At 41.0% G+C, this 21,919-nt stretch overlaps 1 protein-coding gene across 1 annotated transcript in view; it reads left to right on the top strand.

Annotated features, from left to right (window-relative positions):
• Positions 1 to 2,428, top strand: part of GRIK2 (glutamate ionotropic receptor kainate type subunit 2) — a 515,907-nt gene extending 513,479 nt beyond the window's left edge. Inside the window, exon 16 of the mRNA XM_070953760.1 lies at positions 2,264 to 2,428. Coding sequence (XP_070809861.1) covers positions 2,264 to 2,428 — 165 coding nt within the window. The remainder of the gene's footprint in view (positions 1 to 2,263) is intronic.
• The last annotated feature ends 19,491 nt before the right edge of the window (positions 2,429 to 21,919 follow it).

Below are 21,919 nucleotides of genomic sequence, written 5' to 3'. Positions count from 1 at the left end.
AGCACAACAGCCCCATAATGGTTTGTATTGCATTACAATTGGCTCATTGTAACCATTATGATTTGGGATTTGATGGACAGAGGAAGCTATTCTGTGTCTTAAATTAATCAGGCACTAATGAATTTTGCTTTGGGGAAACCACTGCAATGTGTAGAGGATTGTATAATAAAGCAGCAGAAATACCTGCAGAAAAAAAAATGCATATCTTGTGATCATAGAACTCCTTGGATTTGATTTGAAATGGTACTTTTAGTTGTAAGCCCATATCTGTGCATGTGTAGGTATAACTACAAAGACTACTGTTCCAACAATAAAGAATGTATGAAGATATTTTCAAATGTTGGCTTTTTCTCCTCTTGGATTTACTAAAATTCAGCCAAAATGATCAAATCACCAGAAGTAACAAATCTATTATGAGTGCTATACACTTGGTCATGTTGAAACAACATAGAAACCCTGAAACCTGACAAAAATGAAGCCACATTGACAGGTTTTCTTTTTCCGATGACCCACTGTTAACCATACAAAACCCGAGTTTGGTTTATGATAACCTGCTTGGTAGTAGATATAGTCTGTAGCCTCAATTATGCATCTCCCTGTGGTTTTTAAGGTGATTTGCCTTATTAAACTTGATTGAAGAAACAAAAGCCTAGGACGTTCTTGAACTTTGCAATGTACTTCAAGGGGGAGCATCAAACAATGCATTGAAAGAATGAGCAACCTTTTTATTTTTTGCAAAAGCTCTTTTGTTTCCAAACTCTTCATTTTGGACAAAGCATTTGGAATTCCTACGCCATTGTATACTTACATTCCTGACAGGATTAAGCAGAGGAAGAGGACGTGGTTTTATTTCTTTTGATTTGCAATGCAGGGGAATAATTTAGGCATGAATTGTATTTTATTCCAACTGATTATATTCCAAAAGTGTTTTAAGTAGTGCACACCTGAAAGTGTGCTGAGTGTAATGCTCTCAAACCCCTTGGTTTCCAGCTTCCTTGTCATTCCCTTGTTGGGAATGATGATAAGGTCCCTGATATCTATGGAGATTCTCAGTCATCCAGTCATGGTTGTCTCAAAGGTTCTTTTTCAAAAGGCAACTGGACTATGGGTTTTTTTTCCCTTGAGGGAGAGGATGTTTCACTTCTCATCCAAGAAGTGATGAAGCTTCTTGGACCATAAGCAAAATAACTTCAAGGAAAAAGCAATGCAATTGCCCTGTTGATTTTAGATGTAATGAGGGGTCTTTGGTGTTCTTTGAAACATCTGCAAGAAAACAATCAAGCTCAGAGAGCACCAGAGACCCCTTTCAATATTTCAAACATTTGAGCTACAAATATTCTCCTTTATTGAACCTAGATGTAATTTATACATGAGTGAGTGAGTGCTGAATTCCAGGGTGTGTAACTTTTTGGTTTCTTTTGTTGATTATTCAGCACTATTATAAATTTAACTTAGCATCATTTAATACAAAAGCAATATTTAAATTAGACATTTATTCAGAATAAATATACATTATTTTGAAGATTCAGAATGTCATGGTCTGAAGACCTTTGCTAGCAGCAACTAATGAAAAGAGGTGTTTGAATGCATGTTTATCCTAAGAATACCTGTGAGCATGTATGTTCATAAACTGATGACTTTTGGAATATCCATTGACAGTTTCCATTTGTGCAACAGTAACACTGATGCAGGGGGTTTCAGCAGGATGCCAAAGAGGATCTTTTCATTTCAGCTACATCACTTTCCATGTGTGCAATTATCAGCTGCGACTCATCTAATCACCACCTCATTAAACCACCAAGTAATATACAGTACATGGGATCAACTCTTTATATGTAATGTACATCATTAGAACCTACTTAGAAAATAAAATGTTTTCAGAAAGCTGAAGCAGCTTGATGGCAGTTTAACCATACGAGATGCATATTTTAAAACATAACAATGTTGTAAGGAGATTTTGGCAGATATATTTAAGGGTTGGGAGGACTAAGCAATCAGAAGATTTATAATTCCAGTTGAGAAATGACTCAAAATTTGCAATGTTGCCCATAAGGAGTATTAGCTACAGACTTGGGAGCAGAATTTTTATCAATCTTTTTCACATACTAGTTTGGCCTAAGCTTCAGCTAGAAATTGAAAATAAATGACTTGATTAATAACATCAAATGATTAATTAATCTATGTGCTACTGTAATAACAGCAATAATAATTTTATGATTTTCTATTTTCTTCTTTTCATTTTCTCCCTACACTTCTCCTATAGAGGTCCTTTTGTAGTGCCATGGTAGAGGAGCTGAGAATGTCCTTGAAATGTCAGCGTCGGTTAAAACACAAACCACAGGCTCCTGTAATTGTGAAGACAGAAGAGGTTATCAACATGCACACATTTAATGACAGAAGGTTGCCAGGAAAAGAAACTATGGCATAGAGCTGGGAGACCACCCAACCCCAAGCACAAACTCTTGTTTTTTTTCCCCTTTCCTTTCCTTTCCTTCCCCATGCCCCAAAACCAACGTTTGCGAGAATGTTTCCTGTGGAAATATGCAACCTGTGCAAAATAAAATGAGTTACCTCATGCCGCTGTGTCTATGAACTAGAGACTCTGAGATCTAAGCAGTTGCAAAGGCCAGACTCGAATCACAAGCATCACAGAGCAACCGTATTTGTCAGGGGAGGGAGGGGTTGGGGTATTGGCATTCCACCGTTTGTCATGGGGTCCACCTTTCTGTAACAAGCAAAAGTTCTATGGGAATTTTCTGAAATCGCAGTGAGAAACGGCAGGTTTCTTTTTGAAGTGCATCATTTGCCAGGGACTGGAGAAGCAATCAAACAGCTTCAAGAAAGTAACTACTGTACCAGAGGAGTTTCTGAAAAATAATAGATCAAAACTCTATTCACAGAAAAAAACAAAAACAAAACCCTAACTCTATTCTGTACTCTTGAGCATAGAAGATCTTGTAATTGCTGACCAAAGTCAATACGGGCCTGCCAACTGATAGGAGCTTATTCAGAGGGAAAGTCATGAAAAAGGAAACCGTAAATAGAAGAATGAAAACAGAAGTGTTACTTGCAATTTTTGTTTCTCTCACTGTGTCATTCACCTGAATAAAGATAAAAAAAATCTATGCCAATAGAAAATCACATAATTCATCTGTGTTGGAGCTTGGAGAGAACCCAAAGGAGGTGGGCCATATTTTAAATAAGAAAAAAAAAAAGTTTTCCCTCAGTTTCTTTTCTTAAAGATGATGTTCCTTATGATGCCTAACTATAAGCAATTCTGTCATTGTTTAACTGTGAAGCAAAGTACACATTTGATATAGCAGAAGAGTGTAATTTGTAGCCCTGAAGGGGGGTCTGGATAACTCTTGTTCCTGCTTCAAAATGAACTCAAGGGAGCCTGTGGCGTTCTCACAAGTAGCTGAAGTATAGATGGGCCACCTAACCAGCAGGGAAAGTGGACTGCATTTCTCAACACAATCAATGGTGTTTAAATGAGCAACATTCTTGAGCCTTTTTTTCCCTCATCCAAAAACAAGAGGGAAAAGAATGTTCAGATTTATTTGTGGAAATGCAAGATTTCTATGAAAATAGTTTTTTGTATGGAAATTTTTTGTAATACTTTTTAAATCAACAATCTCAAGAACCTGCGTTTCAATCACAGTCAGGGGTGTGGTGCGAAGAGTGGCTGGTAGTGCGTGTGCACCACCAACGTTTGGTGAAAACTATTTTTATCATGGAAAAAAAATGGGGGAAATCTTAGAAATATTTTCAAGTTAGATAATATAATATCTAGGTGCACTACCAATACTGCTTATAATACCACACCCTTGGTTTTCACTAGCCTGATATTATGCTGTAATGAACCAATGTGTGTAAATTATGAAAGACATAGACCTCTTGACCACATTGTGATAACAGTCGAAGTACACACAGTTTGCTGTTTGAATCCAATGCACAAACATTAAAAAAAAAAAACAATCACGACACATACATAAAGAAAATTGTCCGTTTGCAGTTGTTTTCTGGGAAGGGTGGGTTGGGAATTTCAATGTGATTGAAACAAGATGCGTGTAGGACTGTTAGAACTTTTAATATTAAGATCTAATTCTGCACTCATCACCCTCCTGAGTTTGCAAGAACATCAGCATCTGAAATGTATTTCAAGACAAAGCCCACACCATCTCACTGGCTACTATTCCTTTCAGTTGGTTGTTAATTGTTGGGCATTGTCTAAAGGGGATCCCTTCTGTGCAAGATCTCTGGGAATGGATAACAGTTGCAGAATGTGTTCATGTGCAACTTTTATTATTTTCAGCAAAATCTATACAGAAGAACCATCTGTTGATTGCTTCTTCCTGCCTTCTGAGGCCCTGGGTAAGGAGCCCCTGTGTGAGTGATATATAAAACAACTGGTGTTTCAAATACCTTTCTGGTGCTCAAAACAGATGTGATACCATCTTAATAATTTTAACATAGTCTTACTGTAAATTTGTATCCTGAAAATGTATAATGTAGGGACACTTGACTATAGCCACAGTTTATAAATATAGCTTTTTATGCCAAACAAATCACTTATTTCTTTTTTTCTTTTATTTTTAATAAACAGAATCCAAACATTATTTTGTAGAAACAATGAGTCATCTGTAGATAATGAACATACTATTTATATATTCAAGGCACAAATATTCATTAAAAAAACTGCACTTTTTTTTTAAAAAAAAGAGTCCCTCATAAAGTGTTGCATGTGTCGATAGACAAACCAACTCTTGCAATGCATGAGAGCAATTTCTCCTTCCACTATGGTGGTTGTTGCTCGTTTGGACCTCAGAGCACATGGAGAGGCCTATACTCCAATATTCCCTGCTTCATCCTTATTCTCTCTGAAAACAAAGCAAGGTGTGACTCATTGTGAGATGATTCAAATGGTGAGACCCATTTGCACTGGAATTTGGATGTGGGCTGTGGCTATAATTCTCAGATGTTACAGTAAGTATTTACCTATACTAAGCATTAGACGTTCTGCTTGGGTGGGTAAATGGTTAAACAAGTGCAGTCCGTGGCATGACTCACAGATGCCTCAAACAGGTTAGAGTTCCTCTTTGTTTCAGCAAAAGACTGATATTCACAGTGTCCCAAAGTGCCACAGGAACAGTGTCATCATAGAAGGTCATTTGTCAGTATCATATAGGGCTGTGATGGCGAACCTATGGCACACGTGCCACAGGTGGCACATGGAGCCATATCTGTGGGCACGCAAACATTGCCCTAGCTCAGCTCCAGTGTGCATGTGCACACTGGCCAGCTGATTTTTGGGCCTTGCGGTCCCACCAGAAGTTAGGAAACAGGCCGTTTCCGGCCTCTGGAGGGCCAAGAAAGCCTCTGGAGCCTGAGGAGGGCAAAAAATGGGCCTAGCGGGCCCACCGGTAACCTTTTTGCCATCGCATGCCAAAAGCAGGGGGAGCGCAGGGGGTCGCCCACGCATGCGGGGAGGGGAGGGTTGCACATGCATGCACGGGGGGGCGGGGTCCCGGGGGGGCATTGAATTCTGGGTGTGAGCACATGCATACGCTCCCCCCTTTTTGGCACGCGACAGCAAAAAGGTTAGCCATCACTGATACAGGAAATAGTAACTATACTTTAACCGACATGTGGGAATCCCTGATTTATTCTAGTTTCCCCCCCAAAAAAATTCCTCTTGCATAATAGAGCTTGTCTATAATTGCAATATGTTTCATGCATGCAACTGCTTTGCTAAAGTGAAGTTCAATATGGATAAATTACATTGTGCAAAAGTCATACTACTGATTTTGAAACACTTGGGAAACAAAAGCTTGTTATGAATTGGAACCTATGTGCCTTGTTCTGCACGTTTTCTTTGATAAAAAGAAAAGACTTTACTGTATAATGAAATTCAGGAAAATTATTCTCACCCTTAACTCTTTTTACTCCCTACTCAATTTAGTTTGGATTTTGTTTCATGGCATTGCAATACAATGTATTTCAAGCTGAATTAGATCTTGCCATCAACCTCATAGCACAGATCAAGGACTGTTTAAGTATAAGATCAAGTGCACCTGAGCTATTACTAAATATACCAGTTCACATAAAACAATTGGCACTATGTGTGAATTATTCACCAATAAATAATTTGCAACTAATAACCCCATTCAGAAACAGCCAGAGTGCTGTTGTAGTTAAGGTACTGAACTAAGGTTGTGGGGCTCTCTTGGCATGGAAGCCAACTAGTGTTCTTGCACCAGTCCTACTCATCATTATCCAGCTCTGCAACATACTGGCTGAAAAAAAAAAAAAAAACCTCATTGTATCATGTACTAATACCGTGTTTCCCCGAAAATACGATCTACTCAGAAAGTAATTTCTAGCTTGAGTTTTACATGTGTGTCCAATATAAGCCCTACTGCCAAAATAAGTCCCAATTAAGACTCTGCCCACTTCAGGGTGCACTGGTAAAAATTAAGTTAGAGTGGGGATAGGGGGGTGGAGCTGCCCTTACTATTTACCTTCAGATAATTGCAGACAGGCCTCACACACCTCAGCCCATTTCTTCTGCCAGCAAGGATTTCCTGAAAGCCTCTGTAGCCAATAACAGAGCTCCAGATCAATCTGGAGCTCTGTTATAGGCTGCAGAGGCCTTCAGGAAAGCGTTGCTGGCCCTGCCAGATGAAAAAGTTCTGACAGTGAAAAGAAGGCTGGGGGCAAAGCATGCAAGTGAGGTGAGTCAGTAGATGACATCCCCCCCCTAAAAATAAGACCTGGTACCTTTTTTGGTGGAAAAAAATTTATAAGACAGGGTCTTATTTTTAGGGAAACACAGTAAGCATTGCTATAGAGATTAAGTGAACACAATGCGAAAAATAAAATTCTGCAACTAAACAAGGAAAATGCTGATAATAATAGCAATCCTTTTCCCTATTATGAAGATCGTAGGGCATCTGCAGGCCAACCAGTTGTAAAAGTCTAAGTTATAAAATAAGACACTGGTTTGATTATGTTCTATTGCTTGCATTATATTGAATTCTGATATGATATGGTCACTCTCACCCAAATTTCTGGCCACTTCAACCCTCTCTATCACTTCTTCTCTATTTGTAAGAATTAGCACCAGTATAGTTGTCCCTCTAGTTCTCTCCTCTACCTTTTGGATAGTGATTAATTGCTCCTTGGTTGTGTTGCTATATTATTTTGGGAATCTCATTGTATAATATGTGGACAATGGGGCAGGAGAAAAGAGTCCAAACTTGCAAAGATGAAGTCAGGAAAGCTAAGGCTCAGAATGAAGTCAAGGAAGTAATCTGTCCACTAATAGGAGAAGATGGCAAGGAAATAATGGGCAGTAGAGAGAAAGCAGAGCTACTGAATTTATTTTTTGCATCTGCCTTCACATAAAAAGAAAATATAGCCCAATCTACCAAAAACATAACCATAAAAGACAGACTAGGAATACAAATAAGCAAGAAAATGGTAAGAGAACACCTGTCCGCTCTATATGTGTTCAAATCACTGGGACCTGATGGATTACATCCCAGAGTTCTGAAGGAACTGGCAGACCTAATCTTGGAACTATTGAATCATATCTTTCAAAGATCCAGGAGAACCGAGGACTGGAAAAGAGCTGATGTGGTTCCCATCTTTAAAAAACGGGAGGAAAAGATCCAGGAATCTATAGACCAATAAGCCTGACATCAATACCTGGGAAGATTCTGGAAAAGATAATCAAGCAACAGATCAGTGAACACCTAGAAGCAAGCAAAGTTATAACCAGAAGCCAATATGGGTTTGTCAAAAACAAATCTTATTTCATTCTTTGACAAAGTGATTAAGTTAGTGGACCAGCAAAATGCTGTGGAGATAGTATACTTTGATTTCAGAAAGGCATTTGACAAAATAAACCACAATGTACTTCTTCATAAGCTAGAAAAATGTGGGGTAGACAGCACCACCATGAGATGAATTTGTAACTGGCTGACAAACTACACTCAATATGTAGTCCTTAATGGAACTACATCTACATGAAGGGAAGTAAGCAGTGGGGTATCCCAAGCTTCCATTTTAGGCCTAGTACTCTTCAATAGCTTCATAAACAATTTAGATGAATGGATAGAAGGGGAACTCATCAAATTTTCAGATAACACTAAACTGGCAGATGACACTAAACTGGCAGGAGTAGCTAATATCCAGAAAATAGTCTCAAGATCCAGAACACGAAATGTAGAGGTTTACCCTTAGGCAAGAAAAACCAAATGTACAGGTATAGCTTATATCCGTGATGGCGAACCTATGGCACACCTGCCAGAGGTGGCACTCAGCGCCCTCTCTGATGGCTCGCGAGCCGTCACCCCAGTTCAGCTCAGCTGTGCATGAGGTGGGTCTCCCTCCAGCCAGCTGGTCTTCGGATCTCTGCCTCACATGCATGGGGGCTGGGGGGCATGCGGGGGCAGCATGCATGCACGGGGTGGGGTTTATGGGTGGCCATGCACGCATATGCGGGGAACCACACACGCATTGAATTTTGGGGGTTTGGGCGTGCTTTGAGCACTCGGTTCGGAAAAGGTTAGCCATCACTGGCTTAGATGAAACCTGGCTCAATAGCAATAACTGTGAGAGGAATCTTGCAGTCCTAGGGGACAATGATGTAACCAGTTGTGTCTGGCAGTTGTGTCTGGCAGCCAAAATAGCCAATACAATCCTAGGTTGCATTAACAAAGGGATAGAATCAAGATCACATGTGAAGTATTAGTACCACTTTATAAAGCCTTAGTAAGACCACACCAGTGATCATTAGCACTGATGATGCTACCTAGTTTGGGTAATAAAATATTTGCAAGAAAACAATGAAGCACAGAAAGCACCAAGGACCCCTCATTTCAACCCTGAGCCACAAATATTCTCCTTGAAATGAACTTTTCTCTGTCTCCATTGCATAGTAGTTCCTCTATAGATTAAATTTGTTCCAGGGAGGTTGTTTGTTTATTAAACAAATTTATATAGCTGCCCATAGGGAACATAGGGGACTCTGAGTTTAGCCGTTGGAGAAGAGTTTGAGGGCCCACAGTAGGATTATCTTCTGACTTTCAACCACATACGCAGTTCCATCACTGAGAAAACTTGACTATGACCCTTTCTTACAAAATTACCTGTATTTGTACATACTTGAAGAAGAAAGGATGTGTAAAATTTCTGTTTTACATCGCACCGTTATACACAAATGCCCTCCATTTCACCTGGGATATGACTTTAGAGGGGCAGAATTACATTTGAGCAAATTAACCTACTTGTAAGTATCTTAAGGCATTTTTAAATAGCATGTATCCAAAGAGCCACAATCTTATTAGAATACTTTTTACTTTTATAAATGATTATGACCCTTGTGATATGAAGTACAATGTAGTATTATAATCACATTAATATTTTAATACAAATGATAAAATAAAAGTGCTAGTAGCTTACATCTCTGGAGTAATGTTCCTAGATAATCATCATCTCCATTGTTGGGTAACTTTGATTATACTGACTTTGAAATCTAGGAGGAATTAGAGCCTCTATATTGGAACAGCAACAAGAAAAGGAAGTCCATTTCAGATATTATTAACCATAATGGGGATATATGCATGTAAAACCTATTAAGAAATATAGCCTTATGAGGAATTTATACAACCTCAAATGAATTTTTAGAAGTTCTCCAACATAGGACTAAGTTTGCTATCCAACATCGCATTTCCCAGACCTGTATTCAGATTATCGCTTTATGACTGTTGCTGAAGCTTTGTCAGTTTTAAAATAAGATGAAATGTGCTCCCTTTAGAGGTGAAATTTATCTGACTTTCTACAGTATAAAATTCTAGCAACCAGTTGGTTTTTGTGTCAAAAGGACCAGCCTGCTATGCAGCCTACAAAATCTAAGTAAAATTCAGCTAAAAGCCAATTATGTAGCACCATCTGGATAATAAAACTAGAATTTAAAAACTGTCTACTCATCATTCTTCCCATTCATTTGTATGAATAGGAAAATTTAGTTTGATCACCACTATAGTTGATAAGTGTAAGAGTTTTCAAAAACTATAGTAGGAGAGACTGCTTTTTTTTTTTTTTTGTCCTTTGAAAGCTGGAAGAACACCTGCACAAGAAACTCTTAAATATATAAAGCAAAAAAATTTAAGGACAAGGGATGTAGAATGAGGAATATACCATTGTTAGCAGGGGACTTCTTTCCTTAAACTTGACCCTGTCTCCAGTTATATGAGATATTACCACTTTCTGTATAAGATACCCTTAATAGTGGTTTCTTCCCAGCATTGGGATTTCATCAATATATTCTAAAATTAAAAATGTTCCATCCAATGTTGTACCAATTAGAGAAAATTCCTACTTTTCCCCCACTGGTTTTCATTCAATTGGATGAAATGCTCTTTGCATTTGTGATTTCTTTCAAAGAAAAGGAAGAGAGTTGTGAAGAAAGATTCATGGACTAAATGTGTTGGAGTTCTTCTTACTTACAGTCACTAGCACCTTTGCTAGTGAAATTTGATTTATATGCCGCCCTTCTCCGGAGACTCAGGCGGCTTACAGTGCGTTAAGCAATAGCTTTCATACTTTTGTATATTTATACAAAGTCAGCTTATTGCCCCCACAAACTGGGTCCTCAATTTACCTACCTTAGAAAGGATGGAAGGCTGAGTCAACTTTGAGCCTGGCGAGATTCGATCTTACTTTAATTGCAGACAGCTGGTGTTAAATTACAGTGCTTCTGTCTGTTGAGCTAAACCAGGCTCCTAATCTAAATGCTCCAAAATTGGCTCAGACACATGGTGGACAAATAGGAAGAATCTGGTTTGGAAGAATCTGGTTTATCATACAATGCAGAACTTCCCTGGGAGACGATGTTCAAGAACCAGAGAAGACTCACGCCAAACTGACCTGACCAGTAGCTATACGGCTGAGATGTCATTAATCAACTAGTGAAGAAAGTTAGTTTGCACCTACAACTCTCATGGCTTGTCATCCCAAATTCCCTACTTGAGGGGGAAACACATCAACTTAACATTTGAACAGTTAAGAATATATTTAAGTTTACCTCATGTATGAGATGTAAAAATGATGAAAGGAAACTCATGAGGATATAGCGGAAGAAAAAGAGATTGTCTGAACACTTTTATGCCATAGTTAAGTACGAATGAGGGAAGGCCCATTGCAGAGGGACACAAACCTTGTTTTGAATCTTCACTGCAGTAAGAAACTAATAAGGTATTTTGTCATTTAACCGTTTAACAATTTATTGTTAGAAATCTTCACTATTCACAAATATAACCATTTTCTTAACAGTTTTTGCTTTCATGATAACATCCTTCCCCAGCACTATGTCAATCTATTTTTTCTGATAATCACATTAACATAGTTGTATGCCAGCTTTTAGACAAAATTAGAGATAAATTTGCTTGCAATTTAAGAATAATCATTATATCACTTGATATGTATTTCAGTATAAAAAATTCTCTTCTCATCCTTGTGGGTGGTATGTGTCTTCTTCAATCTTGGGTCCTCTATCAGAGACCTGGGAGTTTGAGGGTTCTGCGTAGGATCTTAGCTGTTTCTAGGATTGCACTTTTGTGGACGGAAAGCTCTGATGTTGGTCCTAGTATCTGTTGGAGCCACTCTTAAGAGTCACAGCTCCAAGTGCCCCTACTACAGTGGTGAGTTCCTCCCGGTTCCGGCCAGTTCCGCCGAGCCAGTAGCGGTGATGCCCCCCGCCCCCCACCCACCCCCCGCATTATTCTTACCTTTTATTTGGCCCCATCCCCAATCTATTGCTGCCTCCTAAGTCCCAGTTGATGGCTAGAGGGGAAAAAACTGTTTAAACTCTTGCCGTGGGGCTTCAAAGGGCCGCCCTACAGCTGATCAGTGTTAAAAGAAAACAAATGAATAGATTGGTGCCTGCAAAAATAAATGGGTAGACCAGTGCCTGCAAAAACAAATGGGTAGTTCGGTACAGCTCTGCAAGCAGTTAAAAGCCTGGTAGACCAGTACCTCTGCTAAATCCTAAATAATTGTCACATGACCATCAAGCCATGCCCACAAAATAAGCCACGCCCACAGAACCGGTAGTAAAAAAATTTAGAACCCACCCGTGCCCTACTACCATTGGCACAAGTTTGGCCTTTACTTTCCACAACCTCTTTAGTTCCTCTTTCATTATTTGGTTCCAAGCCAATAACCCAAGTCTGACAGATATAGGTAGAAACTTATCAGAAGTGCCCTAATATAATTCCATATCAATGTAAACCAGTGGTTAAATCCAATTTTTTTTACTACCGGTTCTGTGGGCGTGGCTCCATGGGCGTGGCAGGGGAAGGATACTGAAAAATCACCATTCCCACCCCACTCCAGGGGAAGGATACTGCAAAATCCCCATTCCCTCCTCACTCCTGGGTGAAAGATATTGCAAAATCTCCATTCCCACCCCACTCTGGGGCCAGCCAGAGGAACTATTCAAAATTTCTGCTACTGGTTCTCCGAACTGCTCAAAATTTCCACTACCGGTTCCCCAGAACCTGTCAGAACCTGCTGGATTTCACCCCGATGTAAACTACTCAATGATAGTTTATGACAGAAATGAGATGAAAGAAGCTCTCCTAAAAAGCTTTTCCATTTTCCCCCAGATATTGGAATTTACTGGCTGATATCAGATAGTGTTCATATAATCCTTATTTATGGTTGGAGAATATTCAGATGTTCTTGGCATGTTCTTGTACAATCAAGACCAGAAGTGAATTCATCTGAGGTATTATGCTCCAATAGTGCCTCAGATAAATTGTTTATGAAACCGAGAATGTGTCCAATGCTCCTTTGTGTATGACCACTTTTCCACAATTGTTTTGGACTTTACCAACAGAGTATGCTTAATGAGCTGCTAATGCATGCTTAATAAGCTTCTAATGAAATCCATAGCTCATACAGTTTGAAAATTAGCTATCATTTACCATCATATATTAGCCACTGAATATGCTTTATTGAATATTCCATGACAAGTTACCCAATAATTATATCTGACTCAACATCTCATTTCCCCCCCCCAAACTTTTATTAAAATAAGATTAAGATTGGGACTTTTTTTTAGAAGCTACAGATATATCTTTTGCCAGCTGTTTTATTCTAGAGATCAGTTCATGATGCTGAATTTGCATTTCTGTCTTTTTCTTTTCTTGGCAAGTTTTTCAAATTTGAAAGCTGTAGGCTGTAGGTACAACGTGATCCCTTTCATTCCTGACATCTATTGATTTTGGGTAACAGAAGTGTATGAGAGTAATATATCTCTAGAACAATTCCTGGGATTCACAATAGAGATCAAAATGTTGTCATACACAGTGCAAAATCCTGAATCAAGGTTGGTCAATTTAATTTCTCAAAGAAATCTTTTATTTGGAAAATATTGAGGACCCAGATTGTTGGGGGCAATGTGCTGACTCTGTAAACTGCTTAGAGAGAACTTTAAAAAGCACTATCAAGCGGTATATAAGTCTAAGTGCTATTGCTATCATGGTGTACAAAATTATTCATGGCATGGATAAAGTGGATAAAGAAAAGTTATTTTCCCCTTCCCAAATTCTAGAACCAGAGGTCACTCAATGAAATTGAATACTGGAAGAATGAGGAAAGGCAAAGAAGAAATACTTTCTTTAACGTACATAGTTAATCTTTTGAATTGGCCATCAGAAGATGTGGTGCTGGCTACCACCATAACAGGCTCCAAACAATGATTAGGTCAATTCATGGACCTAATCCTTGTTTGGATTAGGTCCAAACAAGGTGTCAAGGCTAATTGCTATTAGCCTTGATAGCAATGTGACTGCCTTTGAAGGCCATCTGCTGGGACTAGTTGGCCACTGTTGGAAGAGATGGACCAAGAATCTGTCCAGCAGGATCTGCTTATGTTTTTAGGAGAAAATACTGAGTAGCAAGAAAAGTAAATTTCTGAGTTATCCCTACTTATTTATTTATACTACATATTTAATTTCTTCAATAATTTTCATTAAACATCCTCTATTAATGGATAACAGAGTATCACCACTCTTTCACAGGATTTTTACATTTTATGTAATGTTTTGATCTGTGCACCCATTAAGACATTCTCTACACTCCTTAAAGGTAAAGGTTCCCCTCACACATATGTGCTAGTTGTTCCCGACTCTAGGGGGTAAGATGTAAGATGGCTCTGTCATCTGTGCTAGTTGTTCTCGACTCTAGGGGGTGGTGCTCATCTCAGTTTCAAAGCCGAAGAGCCAGCGCTGTCCAAAGATGTCTCCATGGTCATGTGGCCGGCATGACTAAACGCCAAAGGTGCATGGAACGCTGTTACCTTCCCACCAAAGATGGTCCCTATTTGTCTACTTGCATTTTTATGTGCTTTCAAACTGCTAGGTTGGCAGAAGCTGGGACAAGTAATGGGAGCTCACCCCGTTACGTGGCACTAGGGATTCGAACTTCTGAACTGCCAACCTTTCGATCAACAAGCTCAGCACCTTAGCCACTGAGCCATCACATCCATCCACACTGCTTACACAGAGGCAATTAGCTGAGTCATATTTCTGTAAGCCTTTCCATCTTAAATATAATTTAAAATGTACCTGAGATTGAACCAGGCTGTTTTGAAGAATTTCTCACTCAATCAAATATCAGGACACTATGAGTTTAGCATTTTATCTTTGTAAATCTTATAAAGCTCTTGCATAGAACTGTTAGTCAATCAGCTTTTTGGCTACTTTGCTTTTATTTGGGTATTGGCCACTGTCAACTACCCTCTTTTTTCTGGCAACCCAATAGCTGAGGGCTTCCTTTTGACTCCTTCAGAAAAATAAAAAAGAATAAATTACTTACGTTTCCCATGCTTTTGTTCTCACCTGAGAGACAAATCTCTGTTGCCTTCAAAGTACTTAAAGTTGAGGTTGATATATCTGCATGGGGGTTCTTTTATCTAATAATGCAAGGACAGTTTTGTGATGGAATCTCAAGTAAGGTACGCTAAGATTCCTTTTCAATGAAATACAAGCTGCCCTCTGAGGCACAATGCAGTGACAGTTTTCTTTTTGAAACAGCATTACCTGCTTTGAAACATTTCCCTATCTACAGATGAAATATTGTTTGTTCAGGAATATTCCCAAATTGCTTTCAAATGTTCAAGTCCCTGGTTATGATCTCATGTGATCCACAGGGATCTCATCTTAGTCAAGCATTGGGAAGGGCATCCACTTGAAAATTCTCATGATTTTGATTCATATTCCATAATTTATTTATTTTATATTTTTCCCCATCTTTATGATTTTTATAAATAATTCAAGATGGCAATACCTACTTAATTAGTCCTAGTTTCTCCACATTGACAATTCAGTGAGGTGTTTTGGGTTGAGAAAGAATTACTGACCCAAAGTCACCCAGCTGGTTTTCATGGCAGGATTAGAACTGACAGTCTTCTGCTTTTCTAAACCAGCACCTTAACCACTTTTCTTTGGACAAAGTACACTAAATACAATATATATTGCAACCATCTCTTTATTTTCAAAAGTGAATGTGCAGTAGGCATTCAGGGATGAAGAGACTGTTTTGTTGTATTTTTATATAAAGTGGTAAACTATTGGGTTTAAAAGTTGTTGTTTATTTAAATAGAACAGATATTACCACCTCTGGTAAATTTGTGAAGGAATTTCTGAGAAGAGACAGAGATAATGATAAGAAATTAACTTGTGAAACGCTGTTTAAATGTGTTAAGATTAAGATTCTTAATGTGTTGTTATTTCTGGTAGTTCTTAATGGATTTTTCTTGACTAGGTCTGAATGACAAGACTTTAAAAATTGTTTTTAGATAGTAGATGGGAAGAACATTTTTGTTGGGCTTTTTTTTTTAAAAAAAAATAGTAAGTTACTGTGTTAAAAATAAAGGAAAGGAATTTGGAACTGATTTATCTGATTAAGGTTAAAACATATATGTTGTTATTTTTGGTAACTTTTAATGGACCTTTGCTATTTAGGTTTGAATGACATGGCTTTATAATTTATTTATAGATAAGAGATGTGGTATGAGAAGACAAGCTCTTTTGTTGAAATTAGAAAGGGTGATTAGTTATGACTTTTGTTTGTACTGATGAAGAAAGTCCTTTTTTTATATCTTTTTTTTTCTTATTTCTTTTTCTTCCTCCTTATATATTTTTAGTCGGTGTTATCTTTATATCTTTGCATTTTAGAATAATAATAATAATAATAATAATAATAATAATAATAATAATAATAATGGCTCATACAATAATAATAAGCCTCTGACTTAATACATAATAAAGTCAAGGAATTAACCTCAGCCAAGTACATTCGGCGAATTCGTAAGATATTAATGTCCAAGCTGAGTGGAGGAAACATCATAAAAGCCATAAATACCTGGGCTATACCTGTGATTCGATACTCTGCAGGAATAATTGACTGGACCCAGATGGAGTTAGACAGCTTGGACAGAAAAACAAGGAAGCTTATGACAATGAATCATGCCTTGCACCCGAAAAGTGATGTTGACCGATTATATTTACCAAGAGCAGAGGGTGGTCGAGGACTCCTACAAGTAAAGCAGACTGTGGAAGAAGAAAAACGCAGCTTGAATGTTTACATCCAGAAAAGTGAAGAACCAATGATTAAGGAAGTAAATAAAGGAGGCCTTTTAAAGACAACTAAAACAAAAGCAGAATATAAGAAAGAAGTTTAGTTTAGTTTAGTTTAGTTTATTTAATTTGTATACCGCCCTACTCCCGAAGGACTCAGGGCGGTGAACAGCCAAACAATAAAATACATAGATACAAAAAATTTAAAAAACCAGATAAAATCAAATTAAATCATTTTGGCCCAGACAGATTAAAACACCCCGATAATTTAAAAACAGATTAAAATTTACATATTTAAAAAAGGGAAGAGATTAGGCCAAGCCCGCCTGATGGAATAAAAAGGTCTTCACAGCACGACGGAAGGTGTGCAGATCCGGGATCCTCCGTATCTCCGGGGGGAGCTCATTCCAGACGGTAGGTGCCCCCACAGAGAAAGCTCTCCCCCTAGGGGCCGCCAGTCGACACTGTTTGGCTGACGGCACCTGGAGGAGTCCCTCTCTATGAGAGCGTACTGGCCGGTGGGAGGCTATTGGTGGTAGTAGGTGGTCCCGTAGATAACCAGGTCCTAAGCCATGGAGCACTTTAAAGGTGGTAACCAAAACCTTGAAGCGCACCCGGAAGACCACCGGGAGCCACTGCAGCTCACGCAGGAGAGGTGTTACATGGGAGTGCCATGTCGCTCCCATTACCACCCGCACGGCCGGACTCTGCACCAGTTGGAGCCTCCGGGTGCTCCTCAAGGGGAGCCCCATGTAGAGAGCATTGCAATAGTCCAGGTGGGAGGTGACGAGGGCATGAGTGACCGTGCGTAACGAGTCCCAATCCAGAAAGGGACGCAACTGGCGAATCAGGCGAACCTGATGAAAAATCCTCCCGGTCACGACCGTCAAGTGCTCTTCTAAAGACAGCCGTGAATCCAGGAGGACGCTCAAGTTGCGAGCCCTCTCCGTGGGGGCCAATGATTCGCCCCCAATAGTCAGTGATTGCGTCAACTGACTATATCGGGACGTCAGAAACCACAGCCACTCGGTCTTGGATGGGTTGAGCCTGAGCCTGTTCCTCCCCATCCAGATCCGTATGGCCTCCAGGCACTGGGACATCACTTCAAGGGTATTGTTGGGGTGATCCGGGGTGGAGATGTACAGCTGGGTGTCGTCAGCATACTGATGGTACTCCACCCCGAAACCACGGATGATCTCGCCCAGCAGCTTCACATAAATGTTGAACAAGAGAGGCGAGAGGACCGACCCTTGCGGCACCCCACATATGAGGGGCCTCGGGGTCGACCTCTGTCCCCCTGTCAACACAGACTGCGACCGGTCAGAGAGAAAGGAGGAGAACCACCGCAACACAGTACCTCCCACCCCTAACTCTTCCAACCGGTGTAGCATGATACCATGGTTGATGGTATCAAAAGCCGCTGAGAGATTTAACAGGACCAGGACAGAGGAGCAGCCCCTGTCCCGAGCCCTCCAGAGATCATCGACCAACGCAACCAATGCCATTTCCATGCTGTACCCAGGCCTGAAGCCCGACTGGAACGGATCCAGATACATCGTTTCATCCAGGTGCTGGGGGAGCTGTTGCGCAACCACTCTCAACAACCTTCACCACAAAACGAAGGTTGGAGACCGGACGATAATTTACCAACATTGCCAGGTCCAGGGAAGGCTTCTTGAGGAGAGGCCTCACCACCGCCTCTTAGAAGGCAGCAGGAAAGACACCCTCACCCAATGAAGCATTTATAATCCCCTGGAACTAGCCTCGTGTCACCTCCCGAGAAGCCAGCACTAACCAGGAGGGACACGGGTCCAATAAACAAGTGGTCGCATTCAGTCTACCTAGAATCCTGTCCATGTCCTCAGGGGTCACAGGATCAAACTCATCCCAGATAACATTCTCAAGACCTGCCCCAGTCCCTCCCCCTGAGACTACCCAGTTGGAGTTCAGATCTTACCGAATCTGAGTGATTTTGTCATACAGATATTGAACAAAATCCTCGGCTCTACCCTCCAAGGGGTCCTCCCGCGCTTCCTGGTGGAGCAGGGAGTGGGTCACCCTAAACAGGGCGGCCGGACAATTATCTGATGATGCAATAAGAGCAGCAAAATAGCTACATTTCGCTGCTTTTATCGCCACTAGGTAATTCCTAATATGAGATCTTACCAGTGTCCAGTCAGATTCAGAAAGACTGGCCCTCCAACTACTCTCTAGGCGTCTTTTCCGGCGCTTCAACTCCCTCAGCTCCTCCGTGAACCAAGGAGCTAAATGAGATCGGCGCCGGGTCAGAGGCCGCAAAGGCACGACCCGGTCCAGAGCTCCAGCGGCCGCCCTATCCCAGGCGGCCACTAGGTCTCCAATCGAGGCGTGTGCCAGAGCCTCAGGGAATGGCCCAAGCTCCATCTGGAACCTGTCAGGTTCCATCAGGCGCCTGGGGTGGAACCATCTTACCGGCTCCGCCTCCCTGCAGCAGGGTGTAGTGGTTCGAAGGTCGAGACGAAGGAGAGAGTGATCAGACCATGACAAGGGTTCGGTGACTATATCCCCTATCTCTAGATCACTCAACCACTGTCCAGAGACAAAAACCAGATCCAGCGTGTTTCCCCCCATGTGGGTAGGGCCATGAATTAACTGGGTCAGGTCCATGGCTGTCATGGAAGCCATGAACTCCTGAGCCACCTCCGACGCCTCACCCATGGACGGCAGGTTGAAATCCCGCATGACCATAAGCCTAGGGGTATCAACCGCCATCGCGGCGATGACGTTTAGTAGCTCAGGCAGGGCTGCTTCCATGTGGCAGGGAGCCAGGTACGTGATCAGCAAACCTCTCTGAACCCCGTGACCCCATTTCACAAGGAGGGATTCACAGCCAGTCGTCTGAGGAACGGTGGCCTCCCTCGGTCTCAGACCATCTTTAATGATAACTGCTACCCCCCCGCCCCTCCCCTGTGACCTTGGCTCATGGAATGCGTGGAAACCTGGTGGGCACATTTCAATGAGGGGAACCCCCCCCTCCTGGCCCAACCAAGTCTCCGTAATACCTGCCAGGTCCGCACCCCCCTCCTGAATAAGATCACAAATGAGGGGGGCTTTATTTACTACGGACCTGGCATTGCATAGCATCAGCCAAAGGCCTGGGCCCTGAGGGTCTATGCAACCTGGAGAACGGGTGGAGCCTTGGGGGCCGGAGCACGCCATCGCTCGTAAACAGTGAGTGCACACTCCCCTAACATGATATGGCCCCCTGCTCCTGCCATATCTACCCCTCCCACCCACAGTATTGATGTTTGAAACACTATCCGGATGAGCTCTGACACCCCCCTCAACCCCAGGTCCCCCACCCCCCCTCGCCGCACTTTGAGGCCAGAGCCGACCCTCCCCCTTGTGGGTTTTCCCCCAAACCCACAACCCGAGTTCTAATTCAACCCTCCCCCTCCCTGGGACCCCTTAAAAGTTTAATTAAAAAATTTGATTAAAAAACCCCTCAACCCCCTGGTTTTCACATGCCACCTCTCTGGGTCCCAAAACCCGTCCTTGAGGTAGGCCCTCGATAATGTGGAGGGCCAGATCTGCAAGAGGGGGGAATCTCACAGTGCAAGAAGATCACAGGTAGTATACATCTTAGGTTACAACGAGGGAGGCGGAGATCGTAATCAGGGGTCCATTTGGTAATCCCGAAATCAGATGTAACACACAGCCATGAGGCTCCACTGGTAAATACACTGTCCTCTCACGACAGTTTGAGGGGTCTTTCACAGTTTCAGCCAAACTCTTTCACAGTTTCAGCCAAACTCCCTCATGGCGGGAGGGTAATTGAGCAGTGAGCTGAAAATTGGAAAAGCAAAGCTCTGCATGGCCAATACTTGAAAAGTATTGAAGGCAAAGCTGACCAGAAACTAACTTGGAACTGGTTAAGATCAGGAGTACTGAAAAAAGAAACAGAAAGCTTTATTTTGGCAGCTCAAGAACAAGCCCTAGCCACAAACTGCATGAAGGCAAAAATTCAACATGTTACCACGAACAGCAAATCGCCTACAGCCACCTCTGTAATGAGAAAGATGAGACAGTCAACCACCTGATCAGTGGGTGCAGCAAAATTTCACAAACTGACTACCTACAATGCCATGACCGCATTGCTAAAATCATTCACTGGAAATTGTGCCAGAAGTTTGGATTTGAGTATAGCAAAAACCACTGGGAACATCAAGTTGAGAAAGTTTTAGAGAATGAGAAACTCAAGATGTGGGACTTCAGGATTCAGACTGACAGGCACTTGGTCCACAATACACCTGACATAACAATAGTTGAAAAGAAAAAAGTATGGTTCATTGACATTGCAATACCTGGTGATGCACGGATTGAAGATAAGCAGCAAGAAAAAAATCACAAAGTACCGGGACTTGCAAATTGAAGTTGAGCGACTGTGAAAAAAGAAATTGTGTGTTGTCCCGATTGTAATTGGAGCCCTTGGGGCAATACCCAAAGGGCTACCCCACTATTTAGAAATTCTAAATGTCTAAATTTCTGGACTTGAACATTTTGACTCTACAAAAAACCACCTTACTCGGAACAACTTACATCCTCCGATGATACCTTAACAGTTCCTAGGTCCTAGGTTCCTAGGTCCTTGGTTAGGACTCAAGCTGCTCAGCTATTAACCAGCCTCAAAGGCTATGAATCTCACTAAAGATTAAATAATAATAATAATAATAATAATAATAATAATAATAATAATAATAATAATAATAATAATAATAATTCATTGAACAGTCAGTCAGATGTTCAGACAGTGTTTGGCATTTTTGTCTAACCATTGAGTCCTTACCAAGGACCTGGGATAGGTAGATATGGATGTTTGATTGTGTTACAGATATCATCACAGGATGGAAGCTGTTCCAATTAAGCCACCTTCTGCAATTGACTGATGGAGAATTTGTCAATGCCAATTGTGTTCAAGTGGTGCTCCAGTTGTTTTGGGATTGCACCCAAGGTGCCTATTACTATTGGTACTGCCTTGCTTGCCTTTGCCATAGTTGTTCTATTTCTATTTGTAGGTCTTTGTATTTTATTATCTTCTCCATTTCTTTTTCTTCTCTTCTGCTGACTCCAGTGCCACATTCACTATCCAGACTTTTTTGTCTTTCTTAATGATAATTGTTAAGTCTGGGGTGTTAGGTGTTAGGTACATTATTATTGATCATCACACAGTCCACCAGATGTTCAGACTGAGTTTGGAATTTTTGTCTACCTTTTGAGTCGTTACTAAG

This window comes from Pituophis catenifer, unplaced genomic scaffold, assembly GCF_029215685.1.
Source record: "Pituophis catenifer annectens isolate HBS135680 unplaced genomic scaffold, rPitCat1.0.hap2 SCAF_1, whole genome shotgun sequence".
In the NCBI taxonomy this organism is placed as follows: domain Eukaryota; kingdom Metazoa; phylum Chordata; class Lepidosauria; order Squamata; family Colubridae; genus Pituophis; species Pituophis catenifer.
This window is presented reverse-complemented; position numbering and strand designations above follow the sequence as displayed.